The sequence below is a fragment of the Rhinolophus sinicus genome, chromosome 12 (assembly GCF_057876585.1).
Source record: "Rhinolophus sinicus isolate RSI-liver-muscle chromosome 12, RSI-T2T, whole genome shotgun sequence".
Classification (NCBI taxonomy): domain Eukaryota; kingdom Metazoa; phylum Chordata; class Mammalia; order Chiroptera; family Rhinolophidae; genus Rhinolophus; species Rhinolophus sinicus.
In genome coordinates this window covers 31,411,055-31,438,409 of record NC_142512.1, presented here as the reverse complement: position 1 = coordinate 31,438,409, position 27,355 = coordinate 31,411,055, and the positions used below count along the sequence as shown (strand labels likewise).

Genomic DNA, 27,355 nt, shown 5'->3' with positions numbered 1-27,355 from the left:
ACTGCAATGTATAAATAGTAGGTTAGTTTGCATCCCATTTGGTTTAGAAGTTTACTGAGTGGGGATTGAAAACGTTCTTATCCTGGGGTGGCAAAAATAGGAACAGGGGTCCCAGAGGGGTCAAAAAGCCTAATCTATCACACCATTACTCAAGATAAAACTACACAGTCTAATATAATGATCATTTTTACCTGCTTTTGTTTAAAATATATTAACCCGGTTTGGTAGGTTGATTATCTCATTCTGAACAGATGCTTCTATTGGCAGTTATATAGGTCATTAATAATAGGGAGAAAATGATTAATTTATAAGTCAGCTGATTTGGTAGTCAATAAAGAAAATCTTTCAAAAGAGAGTGTTTTATTAAGCTATTAAAAAATCCATAGGAAAAAAAAATAATAAAAAGTTTGCTTGGTGAAATGGCTGGAAACCACTGGCTCCGTCAGTGCCTCTCCAACTCATGCATGGAATTACCTCTAACAGAGGCAAGTGAGTATATTCCCAAGGGCACCTAGGGACTTAGCCTGGAAAAAAAAAAAAAAAAGGAATGATTTCTCTTGAAAAGTTTCCCTTTGAAAAAAAAAAATCTTCAGTTTGGGGGGAAATTTTCCATTCTCCTCTGTAATAGAAGTGTTCGTTTTAATTCCTAAATAATGTGTTTTCACCATTATCTTCTTGGAAAATGTGATGCTCCAGGGAGATGCATATACTCATTCTGTGGCTTCAGAGATGCCCACTGCACCCCACCAACGCCACCGCCATATTCTGCTGTGTTCTAGGTACCCCAGTTTGAGAAGTACAGGGATCCAGATGACCTCGGAAAACTTACCTGGCTGTAAAATTCTACTGCTCTTCCTTGTTAGTCTATGAAGAGGCACAATGCTTTATCTTGAAGATGTAGAATCCCATCACCCACTACCAGTCAAACGGCATCAAGTCTGCAGCCTAGGAGGCAAGGGAAAGTGCAGAAACAAAACGTGTTGTGCTAGAGAAAGAAGGAAAAATTTCAAGGGGAGCCAAGCATAGCTCACGAGAAGCTGTCCATCTGAAATGCCACCTGGAATTCACACCAGTAATAACTGTTGTGGATATAAAAATTAATAGGGGGGATTTCATAGTATTAGAAAAATTTATTTTTATAAATCGTGTGTCTATCACCCAAGTGTTGACGCATGCATGCAATTCAAACATCAGGCTTACAATAAAAAGCTCACTGAATGACTTAGCAAGGACAATTCCCCCATTTTCTCTATAATTTGGAGTGGAAGGAGGGGGGGGGGAGTGGGTAGAGGGTGCAGTTACTGGGTCAATTAATCAACCTGAAAACTGTGACACAAACTCTGACGCCTAACCTATGTCTAAAAATACACAAATGTATACGAATTTGTTTTAAACTGTCAATGCCTATATTTAGGACCTTCCCAGCAAGGCTATAATGAGACTGTGTTTGCGGGCTTCAGTCATAGCAGACTCTACCATTAATCTGAAGTTAGTTAAATTAACAGCATTTAGCACTGACTTGTCAATCTCACTGCTCCAGGAAATTACACCTTGAGGCTACTAATATTGCCAATTTTTCCACTGGAGTATGCACCCGCGTGTGTGTATGTGTATTTTTTTCTCCAGAACCTCCGTGTTCATACACCATCATTTCTTCCCTACGTCCACAGCACTTATGTTATCATTTATTCTGGCCTCCTTTAGCCTTCCCGGGGGATTCTGCATAGTGTAGCTGCTCAGTGAAAGAGGTTTTTAGCTTTATATTTATTTGTTTATTTTTCTGTCATGGCTCATGACTGAGGCTTTAAAAAAAAAGTGTGACAGTATTTAGAGTACATGATTGACTGCTACAGCAACATTCGTTAACCGTGACAAATCTGCAGCAAGACACAGTCCTGAGTGTTCTAAATAGCAACTCTCAGAAGAAAGAAGAAAGAAAGAAAGAAAGAAAGAAAGAAAGAAAGAAAGAAAGAAAGAAAGAAAGAAAGAAAGAGAAAAAAAGACTCAATTAATTTTTCATTGACCTCATCTGTAAATAAATTGAGACTGATGGTGAGCAGGGGCAATAATAAATTAGCATTCATTTCCTGTAATTAATGCAAACATGCCTATGAACACAGAGAATATGAATATATAACCACCTAATTTCCATTTCAAAATACACCTAACCAATTTTCACTTGAGTTATCTTCATAGTATTTTCCCCCTTCATTAGAAGAATGAAATGGTTGGATTTCTTTCCCACCCACCAGGGGCAAATGTCGTTTTGGTCACAGAGTGTCCAGTGCCTCACGGACAGAGCTGCAGAACTTGATTCTGATCTGGCTCATTATTTGACCCCCTACCACATGCCCACGCCACAGCTGTCTTCCCCTGTTTATGACCAACCAGAAAGGGCTCCTCTGAAGTGACCAAGTGACTGCCTAAGCAGGCCCTCATGTGCGTAAGAGCCACCACGAGAACCAGCCTCCCAGCCTGACCCAGGTGTGAGCCAGCCAATCATTGACCTGCAAGTTCACTCACACGAGGGTGAGTCGGGTAAACGACATGATGCAAATCCAATAAAGACTATCGTGCACTGAGTAAAGGAGAAACATCAAGCTGTACAAGCTCTCTCGGCAAGAGAAGCTCGTAGGACTTGCTCTCTCGGGCATGGGCATCTCCAGAGACCATTCCTGCAATCAGACCACAGTCAGAGACCAACGTCTGGTCACGCTCAGGTCATCCAGGCATCAGAACTCACTAGCTTTACTGTAGCAGCAGTAGAATATTTTATTAGCAATAAATAAATTGACTAATACTAACAGAATTATGCCACTAAGACACACATATGAAAAGGTCTTTATGTCTATGAGCTGGGCAGAAAGTGATAAGAGCAGGTTTGAATCAGGTTCTACAAAAAAAAATAGTAACTTTGGCAGAATGCAGCTTGCCTCATTGATGACTATTGCTAGGGCTTTCCTTGTCCTACAGAGCTTTTGCCCCTAAGCATTCGTCCCTTTGAAGGTCATGGAAACAAATGTGTGCAATCTGGATTAGAAGTGGTCCTCATGGGTTCTTGATAGGTAGTGGGATTCTAATTAGGTGCTAAGCAGCTATGTGTGGTGCGTGTGACAGAGGGCCAGAAGCCATGGGAATATCTGAATTTGAGAGATTTACCATTTAATCTAGTTGTAAATGTCACTAATTAGACCTTATCATAACAAGATATTAAGAACCAATGTAGTTCCCACTTTCACCAGGCATTGTTTTAAAACCCACAGTAAATTCTCAGATATCTTGCCAGTAACGTAGCATTTCCCCAGAAGGACAAAGGAATCACCCCATTTCTTTCCCTTCAGTTGTCAGCCTGGAAAGCCGAGCAATGCACCTCAACACGCTGGTGCAGGAAGCCCAGGAGAGGGTGAGTGAACTGTCTGCTCAGGTGGAGAATGAAGGATTCAGTCTGGACAACACAGAGAAAGAGAAACAGCTGAAAGCTTGGGAGTGGAGATATCGACTCTACAGACGCATGAAAACGGGCTTTGAACATGCCAGTGAGTATAAGCAGAGGACTTCTACATTTAACTAAACCAAACCTTGGTTTGAGACAGGCAGGCCTTCTTTTACTGACTTTTTGTAACTACAGGGTCATGGATGGCCGTTGTCAGCCTGTTTGGAGCAAGGGCTCTGGGAAGCTGTAAAAGGATCTTTTGTCTTGCCTGATTTTCTGGCTCCTGATAGGTTCTCTGGCCACAGCCATGAGGCTTCAGTGCTGCTGGCCTCTCTCCACCACGTCACACTCATCTAGCACTTTCCACCCGCGATGCCCTAATGCCTAATGACCTGGACGGTCTGATGCCCTAAGTGGCTATATTTTAGGATGTGGAGGTGGAAAAATATTTGTTTGCCTATTTGTCCAGTTTCTGCTTCAAGCTCAAGTTTAAGTTGTTTTCAACTCTCTGCTGCATTTTTTATGTAGTGCTTATATGAACTGACCTTCAGTTAATACAGGCTACTGAGGACAGTCAGTCAACCCATGAATTATGCTTTTGTCTGCACTTGCATTCTCTTTACGAATTCTTTTTGTTCGTTGAAGAAAGCCTTGTGTCTAGGTAATACTCACCAGCCCTGGAAGGCATTACTTAGTGCTGCCTCTGATATAAAAAATATATAAAATTTAAATACGTGTGAAATATTAAACTTTTATTCCAAAAGGTGCTCTTATTTAAACAACAAAAAATTAGAAATATATTAAAATTTTAAATATAAAGGGAAGGACAGTTTATTAGTTTGGAGCCTAAGTTGTGATAAAGACCAAAACCAGTGAAAAATCTTGTTTTCTGAAGTAGTACTATATGCTAATATCCTTTCTCTTGAAGCAAATAACTTAAGAAACATTAATAAAAGGTTGCTTTTAATATTAACAATCTCTTCAGCAATGCTGATGCATGTTTGCTTTTTAAAAAAAAAAAAAAACAAGACATTCAACAATTGTTTTACTAAATCCATTCACTAGTGTGCTTCGTTCAGGGCAGATTAATCCTAGAAGTCGTATTTTGAGACTTGATGCCACTTGGTGGGGGGATAATTTGCTAAATTACATAACACCTTCTGGGTGTTAAGGAATACCTAAAACCATCGGAAATCTTTTAAAACCTGAGGTTAGTGGACATGACATTTGCTCAGGAACTCTTTCTTAGAAAAATACTACTTGGTGTAATAGAAGGCAGCATGAGAGCAAGGTGCGTTAACATCCCCTACTGGGAAGAGCCCAGACTTGGGCTTCCAAAGCCATGGGCGTTCATCCTAGCTGTCTTCACTGTGTCCTTGAACGAGTAATTTGGCCTCTTTGGGCTGCAGCTTCCTCCACCTAAAAGAAGGGATGTTGTTACTTGCCCTTTCTACCCAACAGGGTTGTAAAAAGTCTCCAGTGAATTGATTTACATCAAAGTACTTTCTGAAATGTAATGGTCTCCACCTACAGAGTTGGTCCCTGCTAACACTTTCTGCCTCCTCTTCATTGGTCCAGCCAATCTCTTACTGTGTTTCCCGATACTTTGGGAAGGCTTAACTGGTATTATGTACCCCTTCAGAAGATGTTCTGATGATCAAATAAGACCAAGATGGCAACAAATAAAGGCCATTGAGACTTCTAATGAAAATGTTCAAAAGCAAAAGCTATTAGGCTCTACAAACAAATGTTTCCATAGTGTGTGTTTCAGGGTATCCTTTGAAGAGGCAGAAACATTGTTTGAAAAGGATTTGCTGTGTTAAGATCCTTGTGTTTTTCCTTCTGTCCCAGGAGCCCCTGAGGTGCCAACCAATGTCTGTCTCATGGTAACCAGCAGCACATCACTCACTGTCAGCTTTCAAGAGCCTCTCAGTGTCAACGCAGCTGTAGTAACCAGATATAAAGGTACTGGACTCCAGATAGTTTTTCATTGCTCCTTCTTAAAAAACAATCTATGGTTTGGGGATCAGTTGTGCATTTTGTGTGTTTGTTTTCCTGCTGGCAGGCTGTTTCTTCATCCCATTTGCTTTTGGAGTTGAGATATTTCCATAGGCACTCACGTGCAGAACCACAAGGTGACTGAGAGTAAGTCACAGCAGAGATGGAACCACAAGCTCACGCTGTCATTCCAAGCACCTCAATTATTATTATTAATACTCTTCCAATCCTGTTTGCAGAGGGCCTGCTCTGTGCATAGCATAGGGTTGGGAGCAGGACTGAGTAATACACACTGAAGAATCAGCCTGGAGCTAAGGAGCTTACAGCCTGGGATGTGGAACATACTGAATGCCGGGGGGGGGGGGGGGGGGGGGGGGCGGGAACGGCATACACACTGATAGTTGTAATGGCAGGTAACTAGTGTTGAGGATTTTTAAAAAACCAACAACAGGCAAAGTGCTTTGGAGGTCTGAAAAGAAAGAGGGATGGGAAAATGATACGCTCAGAAAGACCCCAGGGCAGAGGTGGCATTTGGGCCTGGCATTCAAGAAAGGCTAGGATTTGAACCAGAAGATAAAGTAAACTCCAAGTGGAGAGAACAGTGAGCACAGATATAAAAGCCAGAACATGCCGGGGGGAGGGGAGGTGTGGGGGGGGGACAAGTAAAGGAGAATAGGGCACATGTTGAAGATACAGAAAAGAACATGACTCCAGGAGAGGGGATGGTTCGTGACAGGGGCCAGTGAAACGTAAGATTGCAGAGTGCAGCTGGGCTCAGGAGGTGAAGGTGGGACGAAGCTTGAAATCAAGATTGAAGATTTTAGACTTTTTGATGGACGCCTCAGACCATTGAATAAGGACAAGATCAGAGGACTAAGAGATGTAAGTGACAATACAATGTATGAAGTATTGGAAGATACGTGGATTTAGAATAAGGATATGAATTAGGAAGCTATTCAGGAAGGAGGTCATGAAATGCTGACCCAGCTGCTATAGCAGCAGCAGGAAAGGAGAAAGAGCTCAGAGGAGAAAGATACGGTAGAGATGTTATGATGATAACAAGTGAAGGCTTACATAGTGCCTACTACGTGCCAGACACTATTTAAAGCCTTTATATGTATTAACTCTGTTTAATCTTCACAATAACCCTATGAGGTAAGTACTGTTAGGATTCCCACTTTACAGATGAGAAAACTGAGGCAGTGAGGTTAAGAAACTTGCCTAAAGGCCCATAGCAGAGCCAGAAGTAGCCCATTCTGTTGACTCCTGAAAGTGGTGGACAAAAAAGAAAGAAATCTATTCCCGATTGATGAGGACAGAGGGAAATACCTCGAATAGTTCTACAACCCGATAAAGCTCTCCACGTGTGTTCCAAGATGCCAGGCCCCAAGGCAGAATGTCTGTGCTCAGGTCACTGCTGCCTCTTTGGGACACAGAAATGGCCAAGTAGTGTATCTGCTTCGTGTCTCCTTTCCAGGGCCTTTCCCCAGGAGAGCCTCCTACATCTGCAAACATTACTCTGCCCCACCCCCTGTAGCTTTCTCAGGTTTTTCCAGATTAGTCCACTCTCTATTTATAATACTGAACTGGTTATCATTTGGTTATCATTTAGGGTTTTCTGTATTATTCGAAGAGAAGGCAGCCTGAGGGTACTAGGAACAACATATAAATGTAGCCATCCAGAATGACGTCCCATAGCCGTCCTTGGAAACAGTTCTGACACTTTCTCTTGGTTATCTCCTCCACCAAGACCTCCTGAAATTCCGAGCAAGTGTTTTCAGGCAGGGTCAGACACGGGCCTTTTCCTCTCTTTCTACCTCTCTCCCGCTTGGGCTTGTGATGAAGGGTTTCATCCATGCTGTCCAGCTTGACATTTTCTTCATACATTTGGTTAGTGAGCTAGCAGGAGCTAATTTATCCAGACTGTCAGCTATTTAATACTTGGCTACAATGACAGAAAATTCTATCAGCATTCTCATATTAATAAGTCTCATCTCAAGAGACTAGCATTTGGGTGGGGTTGAAATGAAAGGTCACAAATGGGTTCTATTAGTGACTGGAGGAGATTAATTAAACATTATAAATCGAATTGTCTGTTGCATTATGGAGTAGGTTTCCTTGTGTTAATTTATAAGGTCATAAATTGAGTCCTTAACCTGACCACGCTCAAGAGTTATTTAAGACAACTGGCAGCCTACTGTACTCAGAGACAGAAGGACCATTTTTAAATCAGGGTTGAAGTAATTATTTAATCATGGAAATATTAGCAAAATTACCCTGAGACAAGGCGAATTATTTTGTTTGCTGTTAAAAAGAGGAAGAAACGATTGAGAAATCCACAGAATGAAATGGCAATTATCTATTTGGTTAGAGGGAAGGCTTAACCCTGCCGTATTTAGGGTTTGGCAAAAACATCTCACACTGCTCTCTAGAATTTCTGGGTTCAGCAAAACCTCAAGCCTATTTTGACAAGTGGATGTTTTCTCCCTTCGTGCTTAAGATGGTGTTTGAAAGAAAATCTGAATCCTCTGTTTCTCACTTGTTTACACCCAACTCAGAACCATATTGGGTTTTTTTTTGTTTTGTTTTGTTTTGTTTTTAAGAGTTTGTTGCTATCTAGAAATCTTTTTAAGAGCATGTCTTTATAAGCCTTCTTCAGGCCAGGGGGCCATGCACCAGGCCCATCACCATCACAACTTGGGCATGAAGGTGTCAATTTCAGCTTAAAACCCAGGACACAGTTTTGAGTGAGACTCACTGGATTTTTCTGGCTGTAGCTGCTCCGAAAGCAGGAGAATGGGGCTAGGAGAGCTACTGTCTGCTTCTAGGTGTTTTCACCATGCATTCAAAGAGGCTTTGCATTTTTTGGTCCCATCTCACCAATTTTCAGTTTACAGAGCAAAACCAGAGTTATTTCAGATGCTTTGATGCTTCGGACAATTGCCAGAACTTCGTCCTGTGTTCTCCTCACTGCCTTGGGTAACCTGCCTGATGCTGTCATTTGCAGAACATATGTCATTTCTCTGCAGGCCCAAAGCAGAAAACATTTTCAAAAGTGATTTTGCTGCTTTATGCAGGGTTTGGGGTGGATAGGAGGGTATCCTATAATAGGTATATTATGGCATCTAGTTTTCCATCCACAGGATGAATTATATTGTACTCTTTAAAAAAGCAGGCCTTGGAGCAGCCACACTTTGGGGTTTGCCAATTATGAGATACTACAGTAGGGATCCAGTGTGTGTGGGCAGCACCCTGGTTTACAAGGTGCCCTTCTCTACCTATTTTCCCACCTTGTTCCCTAACTGGTTAGAAACTGCCGCCCTAATTCCTCTCTACCAAGGCTTGTACTAGCAAGTTATTTAACTGCCTTTTCACTTAATGGCATTTTTTTAAACAATTAAAAAGCATTCCTCCTTGTAGAGATTGCCAGGACCTTTTGGGAGCTGGTGGTGTATCTGCTTCTGCAAAGACCAGGTGGTTGCTTCTACCAACCACCACCTCCAGTCTCTTTCTCAGTAGGAGAGGAGGCCAAAGAATTCCAGGGAGATGCCCGGTGGCATTGCAGCTTCTAGGAGGAAGAGTCTACCATTTGCACATTAAAACCCTCAGGGCTGGTCGTTCATAGTGATAGTTTAAACTTGATCGTGACTCGATCACTTGGGCCATCTTTTCACAAGAGTTAAGGAAACCCTGATTTCATGGGGCTTGGGTGCACATTGTTTAGTAATTTAAATTATTTTTATACCCTCTATGATTTTTTTTCCTCCTATATACCTTGTAGTTAGAAAGATATGTCTACCAAGAAAAAATGCATTTCAATAGAGAATATAATTATTTTCTATGTTTAATTAATTGAACAATTAATCTGATCATAAGCATGAGGTGACTACCCTCATTACCAGATTGAAGTGATATCATTCCATGAAGCAGAAAGATTCATAACGTTATTTATCTTGTTTGGGCAGGAGTAAAGTCAGAAGTTTGCAGATGAGAGCAACTACTAGGAGAGGCAGAAGAGGTTATGTCCAGAGGACATGAAACTCAGTGGATTAACATTTTTGCTTGTGAGTGAAAACGTGGAAGTGAGTTGAGTGACTAAATGTATGATGGGAATAAAGAGCAGGGCCCGTGAAAGTGAGAGAACGGCAACACTACTCAAGAATCGTTTCTTCTAAGCTGCACCAGCCTGTATCCTCAGTCCTCGATATCTCCCCTGGTTGCTGAGTTGTCAGGATCCAGCCAGCTTACTCTCCAACCATCTTGCAAACCACCTTAAAATGTTTCTCCAATAAGATAGGTTGTAAAGCTTAGCTTTTTTGCATTTTCTTTATTTAGAGAAAAGATTTAACCCTCAAACAATACATTACAGAGTTATATAAGAGAAAAAGTCAAGATTTACCCTTCCTCAATGTCATATCCCCACCACCAAGTTAGTCTCTGAGTTTAATGTCCTTATACTTACAAATCATTTCTTGATGCACGTACACATGTATCTACACACATATGTACAGTTTTGTTTGTGTACTCTAATATAAATATTATCACACTCTTTGTCTAATCCTACAACTAGATTTTTTTTCAACTCAACAATGCACCATATACATTAGATACATTTTTCCATGTCAGTGTGTTTGATCTTCATTCTTTTTAATAGTTGTATAGTATTCTTATTCTCTAGATAGAGTGCCATCATTTATTTAATCACTTTCCTATTCATGGACATAGGTTGTTTCACTTTTTTTTCCTACTATATAAGGTTGCATCCTTACATAGGCATACTTTGGGGATATTACAAGTTCGGTTCCAGACCACTGCAATAAAGCAAATTCACAATAAAACATGTCATGCAAACTTTTTGGTCTCCAATGCATATATAAGTTATGTTTATACTATACTGTAGTCTATTAAGTGTTTATAGAATTAAGTCTAAAAAACAGTGTAATATCCTAATTAAAAAATACTATATTGCTAAAAAAAAATGCTAACCATCATCTGAGCCTTCAGCGAGGCATAATCTTTTTGCTGGCGGAGGGGCTTGCCTTGATGTTGATGGCTGCTGACTGATCAGGGTGGTGCTTGCCTAAGGGGTGGCACTTTCTCAAAAGAAGACAACATGAAGTTTGCCACATCGATTGACTTTTCTTTCATGAATGATTTCTCTGTAGCACGTGACGCTGTTTAATAGCATTTTACACACACTAGACCTTCTTTCGGAATTGGAGTCAATCCTCTCAAACCCTGCCACTGCTTTATCAACTAAGTTTATGTAATAGTCTAAATTTTTTGTTGTCATTTCAACAATCTTCACAGCATCTTCACCAGGAGTAGATTCTACCTCAAAAAACTACTTTCTTTGCTCATCCATCAGAAGTAACTCCTCCTCAGTTAAAGTCTTAGCATGAGATGCAGCAGTTCAGTCACATCTTCAGGCTCTGCTTCTAATTCTAGTTCTCTTGCTGTTTCCACTACATCTGTTAATGTTGATATTTTGACTTTTTCCCATGAATCACTGATGTTCTTAATGGCATCTTGAATGGAGACTCCTTCCCAGAAGGTTTTCAATTTATTTTGCTCAGATCCATCAGAATAATCACTGTCGATGGCAGCAATAGCCTTACAAACTGTATTTCTTAAATAATAAGACTTGAAAGTCAAAGTTACTCCTTGGTCCATGGGCTGCAGAATGGATGCTGTGTTCGCAAGCATGAAAATAACATCAATTTCGCTGTCCATCTCCATCAGAGCTCTTGGGTGACCAGGTGCATTGTCAATGAGCAGTAATATTTTGAATAAAATCTTTTATTCTGAGTTGTAGATCTCAACAGTGGGCTTAAAATCTTCAGTAAACCATGTTTGTAAACATACGTGCTATCATCCAAGCTTTGTTATTCCATTTATAGGGAATAACATTTATAGGCAGAGTAAATGTAGCATAAGTCTTTGGGGCCCTAGGATTTTTGGAATGGTAAATGAGCATTGGCTTCAGCTTAGAGTCACCAGCTGCATTAGCCCCTGACAAGAGTGTCAGCCTGTCCTTTGAAGCTTTGAAGTCAGGCATTGACTTCTCCTCTCTTGCTGTGAAAGTCCTAAATGGAATCTTTTCCCAATTTGAAGCTGTTTTGTCTACATTGAAAATCTGTTGTTTAGTGTAGCCACCTTCATTAATTATCTTAGCTGGATCTTTAGGAGAACTTGCTTCAGCTTCTTCATCAGCACTTACTGCTTCACCTTGCACTTTGATGTTATAGAGATGGCTTCTTTCCTTAAACCTCAGGAACCAACCTCTGCTGGCTTCAAACTTTTCATGTGCAGCTTCCTAAGCTCTCTCAGCTTTCAAATTGAAGAGAGTTGGGGCCTTGTTCTGGATTAGGCTTTGGCTTAGGTTGTGCCTGGTTTGATCTTCTATCTAAACCACTAAAACGTTCTCCGTTATCAGCAATAAGGCTGTTTTGCTTTCGTATCATTCATTTGTTCACTGAGTAACACTTTTAATTTCCTTCAAGAACTTTTCCTTTGTATTCACAATGTGGTTAACTAGTGCAAGAGGCCCTGCTTTCAGCCTATCTCAGCTTTCAACAGGTCTTCCTCACTAAGCTTAATCATCCCTAGCTTTTGATATAAAGTGAGAGATGTGTGACTCTTCCTTTCACTTGAACACTAAGAGGCCATTGTAGCGTTGTTAAGTGGCCTAATTTCAAAATTGTTGTGTCTCAGGTAATAGGGAGGCCTGAGGAGAGGAAGAGAGATGGGGAAATAGTGGTCCGAGGATCAGTCCTAACACACACATGTATTGATTAAGTTCCCCATCTTATATGGGTGCAGTTCGTGGTGCCCCTAAACAATTACAGTAGTAACATCAAAGATCTCTGATCTCAGATCACCATAACAAATATAATAATAATAATAATAATAATAATAAAGTTTGAAAAATTGTGAGAATTACCAAAATGTGACATAGAGACATGAAGTGAGCAAATGCTATTGGAAATTTGGTGCCGATATGCTTGTTCAGTGCAGAGTTGCCACAAAGCTTCAATTTAAAAAAAAAAAAAAAAAATATCTGTGAAGCATAATAAAGCACAGTGCAATAAAACGAGGTGTGCCTGTATGTGAAGGCACAAATCTTTCCACTTCTAGTTAACAATCCTAGAAAATTCTACTAGGATTGTTAGCTAGAAGTGGAAAGATTTGTGCCTTCACATACTCTTGTCTCACTGATCTGTCTACACCTGTGATAATCCCATATAATAACTTTATAGTATATTTTAACATCTGGTAAGGCAAGTCCCTCCCCAGGGTAATCTTTTTCTAAATGTCTCAGTTATTTGCACACATGTTCTCTCCTAAATAAATTTTAGAATTGGCTTTTCAAGTTTAATGTTTAAAATCTCACTGGGCTACCATCATATTCCTAAATTAATTTCGGGAGACTCCCCATCCATCACATATCTTCCAAACCAAGTTGAATTTTACATATTTAAGAAAGTTTGATCATTTTCTTTATATGGGTCTGTTACACTTCCTGGTAAGTTTTCATGTTGGATATATTTTATAGTTTTTGTGACTATTATGAGTGACCTTTCTTTTTAAGCTATTCTCTAATTGGCTATTGTTAGACAGTAGAAGAACTATTGATAATTTTTTTAAAAAATATCTTTAGTTGGCTGCTTTACTAAACTCTGTTAGTAGTAGTTCTTTTCTTTCAGTAGATTGTCTTGCATCTCATGAAATTTTTTTTCATATTATCTTCAAGGGTCATTTTTCCCCTTCCTTTCTAAATACTTTTCTTTCTTTTTCAGATCTCACTTCATTAACTAGAATCGATGTGAATTCTAGTTCCCACTACATTGTAAATAGTAACTGGGATAGTAGATATCCTCCTCTCTTACCTGCTTTTATCAACATGCATCTAATATTTTACCATTAAGTATGATGTCTACTGTATGTTTCTGGTAGATACCCTTTACCAAATTAACGAAGTTTCATTTGGATTATGATTATAGATATAGTGTTGGATACAATTTTTAAATCTCCTCTGTGATTATAGCCCTTTCAGTATTTCAAAGGTCATATATTTGGGTCCTTTCTTTTAGAATTGTTGAACATTTGTCTATTTTACTGGTTTGTTTGAAGAGTTAATTTTTTTGATTCATAAAACCTACTTCTTGCTTATTTTCTACTTTATTAATTTATGGCTTTAGTTTTGCCAATCCTACTACTTTCTATGGTTACTTTATTGTTTCTTTCCTAGTTTTGTTTTTTACTTGAAAACTTAATTTACTTGTTCCTTTATTTTTCTTGTTTTATACTCCATGGATTTAAGGCTATAAAGTTTCTCCTGGTTAATATTTTGTTCATATCCAAAAAATTTTAAATGCAGGGCTATAATTATCATTTATTTATAAATAATTTGTAATTTGTTTCATTTCCACATTAACCAGTTTTTAGATGAGTCATTTTAAACTTCTAAGTGGCCATATATTTTTGCTATATTTTTATCACTAATTTCTAATTCTATCATATTATAATAAGAAAAATTTTAAATGTGAATTGTATTCTGTTGAGATTTTTTAAAATTCTTACTTGTGGCTAACTAATGAATCAATTGTATATGTACCATAGTTGGTGTTTGAAAAGAATGTGTAAACTCCGTTGGGTAAAAAGTGTGAATGTGTGTGTTGTTTAAATCCCCCGTTTTTTTCTAAAGTATTTGTCCCTTTGATCTTTGATCTCTGAGAAGCTGCTTTATTTGTCTTGCTTAATGCTATTTGCCTCAGTTTTTATTTTGTTTGTAATTAACATTGCTATCAGTATGTTTCCATTTGCCTGCTATCTTTTCTGTTCTTTTATTTTCATTCTTTCCCAGAATGTAATACATCCATCTCTTATAAAGAGTATATAGTTAAATTTATTGACTCAATCCGAGAGTCTACCTCGTTTTATATATACTTTTTAATTTTGTTTGTCCAAAGTGACATAAGAATGAGATTAAAAAACAAATTTGTACTGAAAGGTTTATAATGAACAAACAAGTTATTTGCTCCATTCTTCCCACCTTTCGCCTCAAAGCCAGCCACTTTTAACTACTTTAGTTCTCGTGTTACCTGTCTACTTTAATTAATATGCTTCTATGGCTATTTCTTGATTTATCAATTGCAGATATTACATATGCATTTATAACTATAACAGAAAAGAATTTAACTATTTCATAATACCATACTCACCTACGTTCCCTTATTTCTTAACATAATTGTATTTCGATTTTTTAATTAAGTCAACAATGTTTCTACTGAGTGTATAAGTTTTTGACATTACAAAGTCAAGTAGTGTACTATAATTATATTTCCTTTCCTATATATTTTCCTCAAATCTCTGATTACCTTTTGCTCTTTGACACCCTACTTGCCATTATCTTACTAGGAATTCATTTTAAATGATCCTTTCACAGCAGTACCTATTTTCTCAACAGTAGTACATATTTTCCTCCCAGAGTACTCTCTGCTCCTGTTCCACTATATAATAATACCTCATTAGGTTTGCATTAGGGAAATTCAAATTGAAACCACAATGAAATAATAAAAAATTACTACATGCCTATCAGAGTAGCAAAAAAAATTTAAATAGTGACAACACCAAATGGTGACAATATAGACAAATCAGGTCACGCATATGTTGCTGGTGGAAATGCAAAATAATACAGGATCTCTGAAAAATAGTTTGACAATTTCTTTAAAAAACTAAACATGCAGCTACTATACATCCTACCAGTGACACTACTGGGTATTTATCCCAGTGAAAAGAAAACTTATGTTCATATAAAAACCTGTACACAAATGTTTACAGCAGCTTCATTTGTAATAACCAAAATCTGGAAACAATTCAGATGTCCTTGAATTGGTGAATAATTAAAGAAACTGTGGTACATTCATGCCAGGGAATATTACTCAGCAACAAAAAGGAACAAATTATTGATACACATAACAACCTAGATGAATCTCCAGAGAATTGTGCTGAGTGAAAAAGCCAATCCACAAAGACTACATAGTGTATTGTTCCACTTGTGTAACACCTTTGAAATGACAAAATTATAAAAATAGAGAACAGATTGGTGGTTGCTAGAGATTAAGGAGGAAACGAGGAGAGAAATAGGTATTTATGGCTCATTTCTTTGTTTTCTAAGCTAATGGATGTATTTTAAAATACTTTACCTTCTAAAAGATTTGGAGAGAAAAAAGGTGGAAGGCATGTGTGTCAATTTAGTATCTTGATCCAATCTCCAAGTCACTTCTCCTCCTTTCCCAGACTGTGTGCTCCATAAATGGGACCTAAGGCTAGTAATACTAGCCTAAGCCAATGTACTTACGAAAGTGTATTGGCTGTTTCAAAAAGTCATGTAAGTTACATAGGGACAAACATGAAACTGGGTTTTTATATCAGCTGGTGAAGGGTTATTCCTGACACTGATTTCTTCTTCCTGTTATATTTGGAAAATCATAGATTCATAGAGTAACAAGGAGTTGGGGAATATGTGAGTCTCCCCCTAAGGTATGAGCTCCTTGAAGTAGAAATCGTGTGCTTTTCATTTTCCACCTAACCTCCTACAAGCAGGAGTTGGCTTTCTTTCTGTTCTTAAAACATTTCCACCATCGCAGGACCCTTGCATATGATAACCCCTCTGCCGTGAACACTGCTCCTTCCCATTCCCCGCCCTCTGATTGTTCGGGGCTCTATTAAAACTCATTTATTCAGAGAACCACTTTCTAAGTATTTACTATAAATCAAACCTGTTACACTCGTAAGTTCTAGCATGCCTTTCACCTTTTCTTCAAAGTAATGTTCACAGCTTACAAACATCTATTTATTCCTATGGCATATTTTTAAAATTTAAATGGATTTCTTTATTATCGAGCTTGTTAGAGTCTCTAAGAGCTAGTATATCAAATAAATTATTTTCCAAATTTAATTTGACCATCACTGGATTTTTATGGGAATAATGCTTTATGGAACCCTGAAAATATTTAAAATAGGAATTCTCAAACTAAGCTGCCCATTAGAATCTCCTTAGGACCCATGTCAGGGTCCTTTCCAAGACCAAGCAAATCTGAGTCTTTGCAAGGTGGGGACCCAAGCACAGATATTTTTTAAGAACTTCCAAGGGATTCTAACATGCAACTGTGCTGTGACTGTGCAGTCATCTTTTTAATAACTGCCCCTCCCATCAGACGGTAAGCCTCAGGTGAGCAGGGACTTTACTTGGCACAGGGCACAACATATATGTAGTAGGTACTCAATTAATTCATTGTGAGTCACAATCAACACGGTAAACACCGTTCCCTTGTTTATGAGGCTTGGAGGTTAGTGGGGAAATGAAAGCTCACCAACATAAAATTCACTTCACAGTGTAAGGAAAATAAGGCCTGTCATTGACCCAAAGTGTCGAAGCTGGAGTTTTTCACAGGCTTTGTCCAACACCCTCTGTTATTGAATCTCACCTCCCATCCCTTTGCTTTATAAGGAGTGCACAGTTCTTTTCCCGGACCCCCTCCCCTCGTCTTCAGTTTCATCCTTCTGCACTGTGCTGGCTCCCCCAGGCTTGCTGTCTTTAACACACTCGCCACTGGAACGTTTCTGCAAAGGTGATCACATCAGGACTGAGTAGAGTGGCTTATTTCTTCCTCCTCCCCCTCACACACCCCTCCGGAACTTTGGAGCCACGAAGCCTCCTGGCGGAGAGGGAGGCCCACCAGGCAGCTCTTTATTGCCATGCAACTGTGAGATTCCTCCCCACACTTCCTCCTGGGGAAAAGTCAGCCTGCCAATAGAGATTTAACAGTGGAGCAGTGCATGGTGACGTGCCAAAGTCCCCCGCCACCCCCCCCCCAACCATCCCCATCACCACCTCACACCGCCATCCCCACCCCCGGACTGAACAAACTGTATCACTTACCCCCTGGGAGACTGGCAGTTGCTGAGCCCAGACGCCACAGGGGCTGGTGAGTTTCCAGTGGCCACAGAGGCAGGTCTCCACTCAAGGCGCAGCTCTGTCTGTGACTGCTTAACGGAGCACACAGCTGGTGCTGTAGATGATGAGCCACTTTCTGGGCCACCTTCTCCCCTCAGAGAGTTTCTCTTGATTCTTTTTTGGCCAGATCCCTTTGCAGCATTATAGTTTGTCAATAGCCCGCGACTGCTTTCTAGAATTTCTCTCCAGGAGAAAGTGTGTTTTTCTAAGAAATAGGTGTTCTGCCCTGAAGCCTAATTTCATGTGAGGGCCCAAAAATGAAACAAAAATAATCACTCTCAAGTCTGGAAGCTAAGCGGCCTCTCCCTGCTGTGAAGAGTGCTTCCTTTTGGGAGGTGGGAGCGGGGTGGTCCTTTGTGATTCTTAAATAAAATTTTTCCAAGTATAAAAAGAATGTATGCTCCTGGTATCAGCCAGGGTCCCAGCAGAAAACAGAAGCATACTCGGCTTGAATTTTCAAGAAATTTTGGCAAAAGGTTTTTTATCACAGAGGTGAGAAGAGTTCGCAAATGGGCAAGGGATAGCAAGGCACACAGGACTAGCAACTTTGGGGAGCTGTCATTACCCCTACTCTTGAACGAGGAACCAGGTGGGGGGGTGAGTGGGGGGAGAGGGAAGAGCCAGGGCGGGGGCACCAGTCAGGAGTTGCTGTGTGAAAGGACACACCCATCCCCAGACTGAGGCACTGGCTGAAGCCAACTGGAGGCCTAAGGGCGAGGGGCCCTGGGTGATACAGTTCATAGGGGCCTCCTGGAGACACAGAGCTGGACAACAAAAGTCATGAAATATTCTGGGGTGAAGAGAGGATGGAGGGACAAAAGGAAACCAGTATAATAATTATAGAACATTGCAAAACACAGAAATTTTGAACAAAGCGATCAATCACGCACCCTTAGTCCTACATCCCAAAGAAACCTACTGCTTGAAGGAACTTGCTAAATGTTTTAATGTATCCATAATAAAGTTGAGATCATACATTTAATGATAATGGTGAACATTTGTCAAGCCCATACCACCTGCGAGGCATTGGGTCAAGGTTTTACAAGCAATGCTTCTTCTAAACCTCACGCAACCCTACGGAATAGGGAGATTATTCCCCTGTCCTTATGAAGGAGCAACCTAAGGCAAAGAGGGGACCTTACTGCAGCCATGCTGAAGTGGAGGCGAACCTCAGTGGTCAATACCAGAGCCTCTGCTCTTCGTAACTATGCTGTACTCCCTCCTTTTCCACTTCACCTTTGCTTTGAAGCATTGTTTTAATCCATGCGTAATATCACATGGAATACATCAATATGCATTTTACTCTTTTTTGATTGTTGGCTATTCAAGTTGCTTCCAATTTTTTTCCCTATTATAAATCCTGCCATGAACATCTCTACATGTAGAGTTTTTCTTGCATTTTGGAGTATTTCTTTAAAGGAGAATTCTGCTAGTTTTTCCCCATTTTAAAATCAGCCTTGATTTTTCTGTGGAGTCAAATAGTTGTAAATAGCTAAAGGTGGACATGGGAAATAATATTAAAGTTCTCCAATTCTGTCAGTCAACTCCACTCCCAAAGAAAAGAAAAAGGAAATTAAGAAAAGGGGGGGGGGAGGAAGCATAATGAGTCAGGAGCTCTAATTTTAATGAGAAAGGGCATCTAAAGAGGTTGAAAACTGATCACCCCTGCCTGATCCCACCGCCCCACATGTGAAAAGGGAACAACACATCCATGAACGATGAGCACGGGGCGCACGGGAGGTGCTGCATCCACAGCCACCAAATCTGAGGCAGTGGGATTGCGTCTCTTCTATTCTAATCAACCATTTCCACTTCTGATGAAGGGTGTGCCAAGGCCTACACCGATGGATAGAAACAATTCATCAAGAGAACTTAGGTCAAACTGTTCACTGCCAAAGGAAAGCTGTCCATGGACAAAAGAAGAACTCAGGCTAGTCTACAAAACACTTTAAATTCTAAAATTGTGCACTTGGTGTAGGCAAGTTCTTCATCCTACTCTTCAGTACAGCAATTGATGAACCCCTCAAGGAAAATAAGATAAACTATTTTCGAAAAGAATACTGAGCTTCATTGGCAAGTGTTTATCAGACTCTTGATTTGGTTGTTCTTTACAGTGTGTTGATTGTGGCATGGTATAAATTAACTCTGCGCGCCACAGTCTGTTGGGAACCCAGGATTTGTGAAGGATGGTTTCACTGCCAACTTTGGTAGCAGAGCACAGGTCTGCACTAAGAGGTCATTATATGGTGCGAGGAGCATTGGAGGGTAAGCCAGGAGGCTGCTGTCCTCTAGCACTGGTTCTACTTGAACTAGCTAGGTGACCTCCTTGCGTAAGTGACATTTCCTTTGTGAGCCTCAGTTCTCGCCTCTGAAGAACTGAGGGGATAAGACTAGATCAGTGGTTTTCAAACTGATCCATGGAATCGTAGGTCTCCATCCACATAGATGCCTTAAGGACAACATGGCAGAGCAGGGGTTGGGGGGGGGGGGGGCGCACTGGGAGGTTTCCCGGTCTCTATAATCTAAATAATTAGGTCTTCCTAATTCTTTCAGAGCACTATGTATTATAAGTTTCCCTTATAGTCTTTTTCCCAGGTTGTAATTACGTCTTTGTCCATATATCATTTGTTTCATATCTGTTTCTCTTTCTAGACTATATTCTCCATGAAGCCAGGGCCCGTGCCTATTTAGTTCACCATTATAAACCCAATGATAAGCATAGTGCCTGGCAACATGGTACATGATTATTTGTTGAATGAATGAATGAATGAAAAATGAATTTACACCTCTCGTTTCCGACCCTGGAGGTGCTTATAAACAGAGATGATTAGTTTCAGTAAAGTACATACAACGTTTTCCTCCTTCGCGTCATTATTAAACCAAGTGAAAAGAACTGTCTCTGAGTTCTGGCTTGGCCCTGGCTTCTCAGAAACAGTATAACAGTGTATTAAGCAGAGAAGTTACAACTTCTCTGAGTTTTGGTTTCCTTTTTTATAAAATGACAAGTTTAGTTTATGATCTCTCCGTCGCCTTCTGCTGTCATATTCTATGATTTTGAGATTGTGTCCATTTTCAATCCAAAGAAAGTTAGAGAAAGCTGAAGAGCCTGTGTAGATTTAGAACTCAATAGCATAGAATTAATCTATGGGAATGGGCAAGCTCTCTAGTGAAGAGAAATAGTCAAAGAGCATCTCTGACAGATGTAGCCATGAACTGGCAAAAACAGAACTAAGAGGCAAGTCATCACTCTGCCGCCTACTAGCTTTGTTTGTGGTCTTGGGCAAACATTTCATATCCTCTGGGCTTCAGTTTCTTCATATATAAAATAAGGACAGAAGTACTTGTTGCTGCTGCCCATGTGATATTATAAGGATCAGAACAAATGAGGTAATGTAAGTGAAAATGCTTTGTAAAGTATAATGTGTACTATGTCTTTAAGATGATGCCATCATTATTATTAGGTTAACAAAAAGGTCATAATATTAACATAATAGGCCAGTGGATTAAAAAGGAAAATCCATAAGTTGCTCTAAATTCAGGAATTTAGTCTAAAATAAAAGTAGCATCACGTATCAGTGGGGAAAAGATGTATAATTTAGTAAGAAGGCCTACTGGATAGGAAAATAAAATGTAACTGGATTCATGTCTCACAGCTTATTCCAGGATAAATTATAAAGGGTTTAGAGATTTCAATGTAAAATTAAAATAAAATAAAATCATAAAAGTTTCTAGAAGAAAACCTGGGAGAAATTCTTTTTTTTTTTTTTTTAAAGATTTTATTGGGGAAGGGGAACAGGACCTTATTGGGGCCTTTATTGGGGAACAGTGTGTACCTCCAGGACCCCTTTCCAAGTCAAGTTGTTGTCCTTTCAGTCCCAGTCATGGAAGGTGCAGCCCAGCCCCAGACCCAGTCGCCACGGCCAGCCGCAGGGGGCGCAGCCCACTAGGGAGAAATTCTTAAAGTAAGAAAGGCCTTTATAACCGTGGCTCAAAATCTAGAACAAATTCAACCTCATTTTTTAAAAACATCTTTAGCATAAACAGCATAAAAAAGATGAAATTTCATACAATAGGCATAGATTCATCTTTCTAATATTTTGACATCTATAAGAAAAAATGAGGGAAGGATACTTCATAGAGAAAGAAACACAGATAGCTCCTAAACATATAAAAGGAAGTTCAACTTCACTCATTATAAAAGAAATGCAATGTCAAACTAATCTGAGATACCACTTTTCACTTTTTAGAATGGCAAAAATCCAAAAGTTTTAACATACACTGTAGCTTAGACTCTAGGAAATAGTCATTCTCACGTAATGCTGGTAGATGAATATTTTTATGACCCTTATAGGGAGGACAGTTTGGCAATAACTATCAAAATTGCAAATAACCTTTGATGTAGCAAACCTTATGAGGGGTATTTATCCTACAAATACACTTAGAGATGTATGAAATAAAATATGCACAAGATTATTCGTATCAGCATTATTTTTAAGAGTACATTGCATCACAGATGGTTGATTAGAGTAGACTATCAATAGAGAACTAGTTAAAATAAATTTTTCATACACATCTATATACAACAGCTATAAGAAAGAATGTGGAATCTCATTATATGTTGATATGGTGAGATCCCCAAGATAAATTAAGTTTTTTTAAAAAGTTGAAAAGAGTACATATAATATGCTATCTTTTGTGTAAAATGGCGGGGTCTATATTCATATTCGAGTAAGAATAAAGAAACTCTAGAAAGATATGTAAGACACTAACAACAGTGGATACCTGTGGTGGGAGAACAAAGCTGGGAACCGGGAAGATGGCAGCCAAGGAACTGAGGGTTTTTGAACCATATGGATCTATTCAAAACATTAAATTTAATAAAAGGATCAAAAGAAATAGTTCACGGGATACAGAGGAAACATTGAGTCAAAAGAAGAAAAAGCAATAGAAAGAGACATATCAGACAGAAAACTACTATGAAAAGATGGCCTTTACAGAAAAAGCGAGGCCAGGTGGAGAGACACTTCTCATCCCATGCCCAGAAAATGCTCAAGATGATGGACGAGAATAAAGGGGGTCAAATATATGGCGATGGAAGGAGAACTGACTTTGGGAGGTGAACACAGAATACAATATATAGATGATGTATTATAGAATTGTACATTTGAAACCTATGTTGTTTTGTTGACCATTGTCACCCCAATAAATTTTAATAAGAAAAGAAAATGTTCAGGAGACACCTGAAAGAAAAGAGAAAGAGAACCAGATTTTTCTGTAAATTTCCAGTGTTTCTCCTGTATTGATAAACAGGAGAGGATAATACAGTAAGCTAAAGTGGGCAAATTATTTCGGGGAGAAAGAAAAAAACAGCTGCTGCTGTAATTTCTGTGACCATAGAGGGTGAATTTCATGGTGCAGGTTCCCATACTATATGAAATAACAAATTTCTCCGAAGGAGTCTTTTGTAGTGCTTATTTAAGCTATCAGGAAAGTGAAGAGTCTTAAATGACAAGAGTGTTTACATATTTAATTTTTGTGTAACACTAGAACCATAAAAGCTCTCTCTTTAAGATGGGGAATATGTGACACATGCAGTTAATTTCCACATTAAATTATTGAATGAAAAATACACACATTATCCATTGCGACTCCAGGATTAGGTCAGGTCAATTTTTATTGCTTTTGGCCAAGGGCTTTTGTAAGACTTATAAGGCTAAGAGCAGGTACAGTGCGATCTTTGGTATAAGTTATAGAGTTAAAATAAGGTTCTGAGTGGGAAAGTACTTAGCATTTCAGAGGTGATTTCATGAAAGTCATCATGAGACTAGCACATCATCGTGTTGGTCTAACTGGGATTTTATAAGATCACTTTAGCTCTGGTTTCTGAAACTGCCAGGGTTCATGTATCTGCCTGACAATAAATAACCAAGCTTTTCTAGATTGATCTGTAATGGGTGCTAATTTGAATTACCCCCAAGAAGTTTCTGGCATGGGACCAAATAAATATGGCAAGGGGAGAAAAGGGGGAGGACATTTGGATGATTCTCTAACTCAGGGGTCCAAAAATACACATTTAATGGGGTAAAGGTGTCTAATAGTATCTGCCTTCAAACCTGGACACAGGCATGAAATCTGCAAAGGGTTTAATTATTCTATTAGAGTAAAGAAAATTTATTTCTGATAAAAACAGTCTACCAAACAGGGCATTTTGAACAAAGCGCTATCCATTAGATGGGTTTATGAGAGAAATGTAGTGGAAGTGTTAGCAGTAATAGGAGGAAATATTTATTGAGCTCTTGGTATGTGCCAAGCTAAAGGCTTTGTATGTTTTATCTCATTTAATCCTCTTGACAATCTTATGAGGTAAGGTCTATTCTTTTCCTCATTTTTTAGAGAAGAAAAATTAAGAAGTTGCCCAAGTTACACAGCTAGTAAGTAATACAGCCAGGATATATATTCCTCCAAAGGGATTTGTATTTATTCCTCCAAAGCCATCAGGATTTATTCATATGGCAGTAGGAACAGACTTTTAAGTAAATGAAACTTTCAAATGAATTGTTCTTCCCATGGAAACCTCTAAAATTTTAGGCATTCCCCAAATAATTTTATAATCATTACATATGGAAATCATCCCATTCACAGGCTTTTTCTATACATTTGAAAAAACTATTTATTTTTAAAATAAAGCATACAACATTAACAGAGACAAATAAAATGAAAAATTTGCTAGTAATCAGTGGTACCTAGAAATTAGTTTTATTTTTTATATTCCCTTCCTCATTTAAGTCCATGACCCACTTTGCATTAATTTTTGTACAAGGTTTGAAACTTAGAGTAAAGGTCTATTCATTCATTCATTTTTGCCTTTGGATATCCAATTGCTCCTGCTCCATTTGTTGAAATGGTTATCTCAATGTTGAAATATTCTCAATTGAATTGCACCTTTTTCAAAAATCAGTTGGGCATATTGGTGTGGCTCTAATTCCGAAATTTCTTCTGCTCCAATGATCTTTGGTGTCTATCCTTTCATCAATACCACACAGTCTTACTTACAGAGCTATACAGTAAGTCTTGGAAGTGGGTAGACTAATTCCCCCACTTTATTCTGCTTTCTTATAATTATTGTAGTTATTTTAGTTCCTTTGCCTTTCAATATAAAATTGAAAAAGCCTGTCTATATCTACAAAAAAACTCTTGCTTGTACTTTGATAGGTAATTTTTCTGGGCATACGATTCTGAGTTGACAGTTATTTCCTTTCAGATCCTGGAAAATATTATTCTATTTCTATCTGAAATCCATGTTTTCTGATGAGGAATGCACTATCATTTGAATTGGGTTTCTCCTGTAGCTCAGGTGCTGTTTTTTCTTATTGTATTCAAGATTTGTTTTGTGTTTAGTTTTCAGAAATTTGACTGTGTTGTGTCTGGGTGTGGATTTCTTTTGTTTGATCCTGTTTGGGATTTACTCAGCTATTTGAATCTGTAGATTTCTGTCTTTTGCCAATATTGGGAGGTTTTCAGTCATTATTTTTTAAACTACTTTCTCAGCACTGCTCTCTTTCTTTTCTCTTTCCGGTACTCTAACGACACGAATGTTAGATCTCTTGTGATCATCTCACGGGTTTCTGAGGCTCTGTTTATTTTTTCAGTCTATTTTCTCTCTGTTTTGCAAATTGGGTAGTTTCTATTGTTCTGTCTTTTAGTTCACTGATTTTTTTCCATCCATTCCCTTCATTCTGCTGTTCAGCACATCCACTGAGCTTTGTATTTCAGTGACTATATTTTTCAGTTGTTCAGTTTGCATTTAGTTTTTCTGGATACCTTCTATTTTTTTGCTAAGACTTTCTATTATTTAGCTTAGGCTTTTTATTTTTTCATTTGTTCCAGGCAAGTTTGTAATTGCCTCTTGAAATATTTCTTCTCACAGATGCTGAATTCTAATATCTCTGTTACCCTGATGTTGGCATCTGTTGATTGTCTTCTTTCATTCCTTTTGAGATCATCCCGGTTCTTGCTTTTATGAGTGATTTTCAATTGAACGTTGAACATTTTCATATTATTTTAGGAGACCCAGGGTATTTCTTCGACCTTTTGTTTGAGCCAGCTTTCTCTGATATCACTCCAGTGTTTTTCAGTTGTATTTAGCAGGAGGAATAGGAAAAATATGTCTATTCCATCTTCCTGTAAATTCTAGTTCTCTCTGGGTGAGATTTTAAGGTTAGTGCATCCCGCTGCTTCCTTGGAATCTCATCGGAGGGAGAGACAAATTGTCAGTTGCAAATTTTTTTTTTTTTTTGAAAACATTTATCTTTCATGTTTTTAAGTAACACAATCTCATGACTTCCTCCTATTCCCCTGATGCTAATCATTTTTAATTACTGTAGTCAAACCCAGTCTGAAGAAGGAGAAGCTTTTGTTTTTGTATCAATTAACCATGTCCATAGAATCCACTATGCTGATCTTTTAGGAGCTGGTGACCTTTGTAACCAGGAAGGATGCCAATACCTTGGACGACATCATAGTTTAGTTTTCTCTTTATTTTTCACCTGGCATAAGTATTTTTGAAGTAGGTGACAGAAATGAAAGCTTTCAGTAATCCAATAATCTAACCTTGATATCTGTGAACCCCTCTTCTGTTTCTTTTTCACCAAATCTGTGAGTTGAATGTAATTTTTGAAAATAAAGAATCTGATTGCTCTCTTCCTGCACCACAAAGATAATACGAGAGCGTATCCCTGCTGGATCCACATAAAAGCTTTCATCATTTTCACAGGTGTCTTTATCCTAGTCTACGAGTGATTTGTACCTCTGTTAATTCATAATAGGAACCCAGGTTTAACTAGAATGTCTCAAAGAAAACAAATGGAGGAAATATGGTTTGCAAACACATGTAGGGAGATAAAACTCCTTTAACATATGTGATAATTTTCAGAAAGAGACCCAGGTTATTATGATGATCCAACTAATTGATCAATATAAGGAATTTAAATGTGTAGTTGTTGATGCTTAATAAAAAATATGCTTTTAGTAGGTTCATATTGAAAATAATTGCAGTCACTGAAGAAAGCATCTAGACATTTTGTTGAGATCTGACTCTGAGATTGTTCCAGTCTAATTTAACTTCTGATATAGAGCTAAAATGATCTATAGTAAATACAGCTTAAAATTCTTTGTAAAAGTGTTCTAAATTATTTTCTATCTTACTTTTAGTCCCCTGATACTTCAGCAGTTCTGAGCTGGGAGTGGTTGGATTTCCCTTGGTTCAAGCCTATGTTTTAGAAGCCATAATCAAATACTAAGAATCTATTGATCATAAGTGAGCTCTGACCCACTACTGTGGAACAATAAAAACCTGAATATGTTTTAACATAAATGGAGGTCTACTATGCTTTCAGTCATAAAAATGGATCCACAGTTACTTCAATAAGATGTAACTTAAAATAAAAATAACTGAGAGTATAATAACCAGTAAGCAGGAGAAAAGCTGGGCCAGTTTTGAGAGTTGAAGCCCCAAACAAAAGATTATCCATTTTCTTTGCCCTGACGCATCTCCTTGTTAGAACTGGGAATCTACTAGAATTCTCCCAAGTCCATGTTGTTTTCTTTCTCCAAGGAGTAGGGTTTAATATAGTTTTGTCCGTGCAGAAGGAAGAGCACTTCGTACAGGTTTCATCTTTCCTACAAGACTGTTTCATCAAATCAAAATATACCCCAGTACTCTGCTTGCTTTGTTAAAGAGAGGGAATCTAATAAATTGTATTTGAGTGGTTTTCAATTGGATAGTTCTAACTAGAATAGAAAGAGTTTGCCAAAACTTTCCCTGGATTTCCAAGTAAATTCACTTGATCATTATTAAATAGTTTCTAAAGATATCCTTTTAAATGATTGTTACCTTTCTTTTC

The 27,355-nt window shown here is 38.5% G+C and overlaps 1 protein-coding gene across 3 annotated transcripts in view; it reads left to right on the top strand.

Annotated features, from left to right (window-relative positions):
- The window catches only part of ANKFN1 (ankyrin repeat and fibronectin type III domain containing 1), a 378,383-nt gene that overhangs the window by 257,260 nt on the left and 93,768 nt on the right, over positions 1-27,355 (top strand). For all 3 annotated transcript variants that reach the window (XM_088802168.1, XM_088802169.1, XM_088802167.1), the window contains exons 6-7: positions 3,342-3,536; positions 5,285-5,398. In XM_088802168.1, the coding sequence (XP_088658294.1) occupies positions 3,342-3,536; positions 5,285-5,398 (309 nt within the window). The remainder of the gene's footprint in view (positions 1-3,341; positions 3,537-5,284; positions 5,399-27,355) is intronic.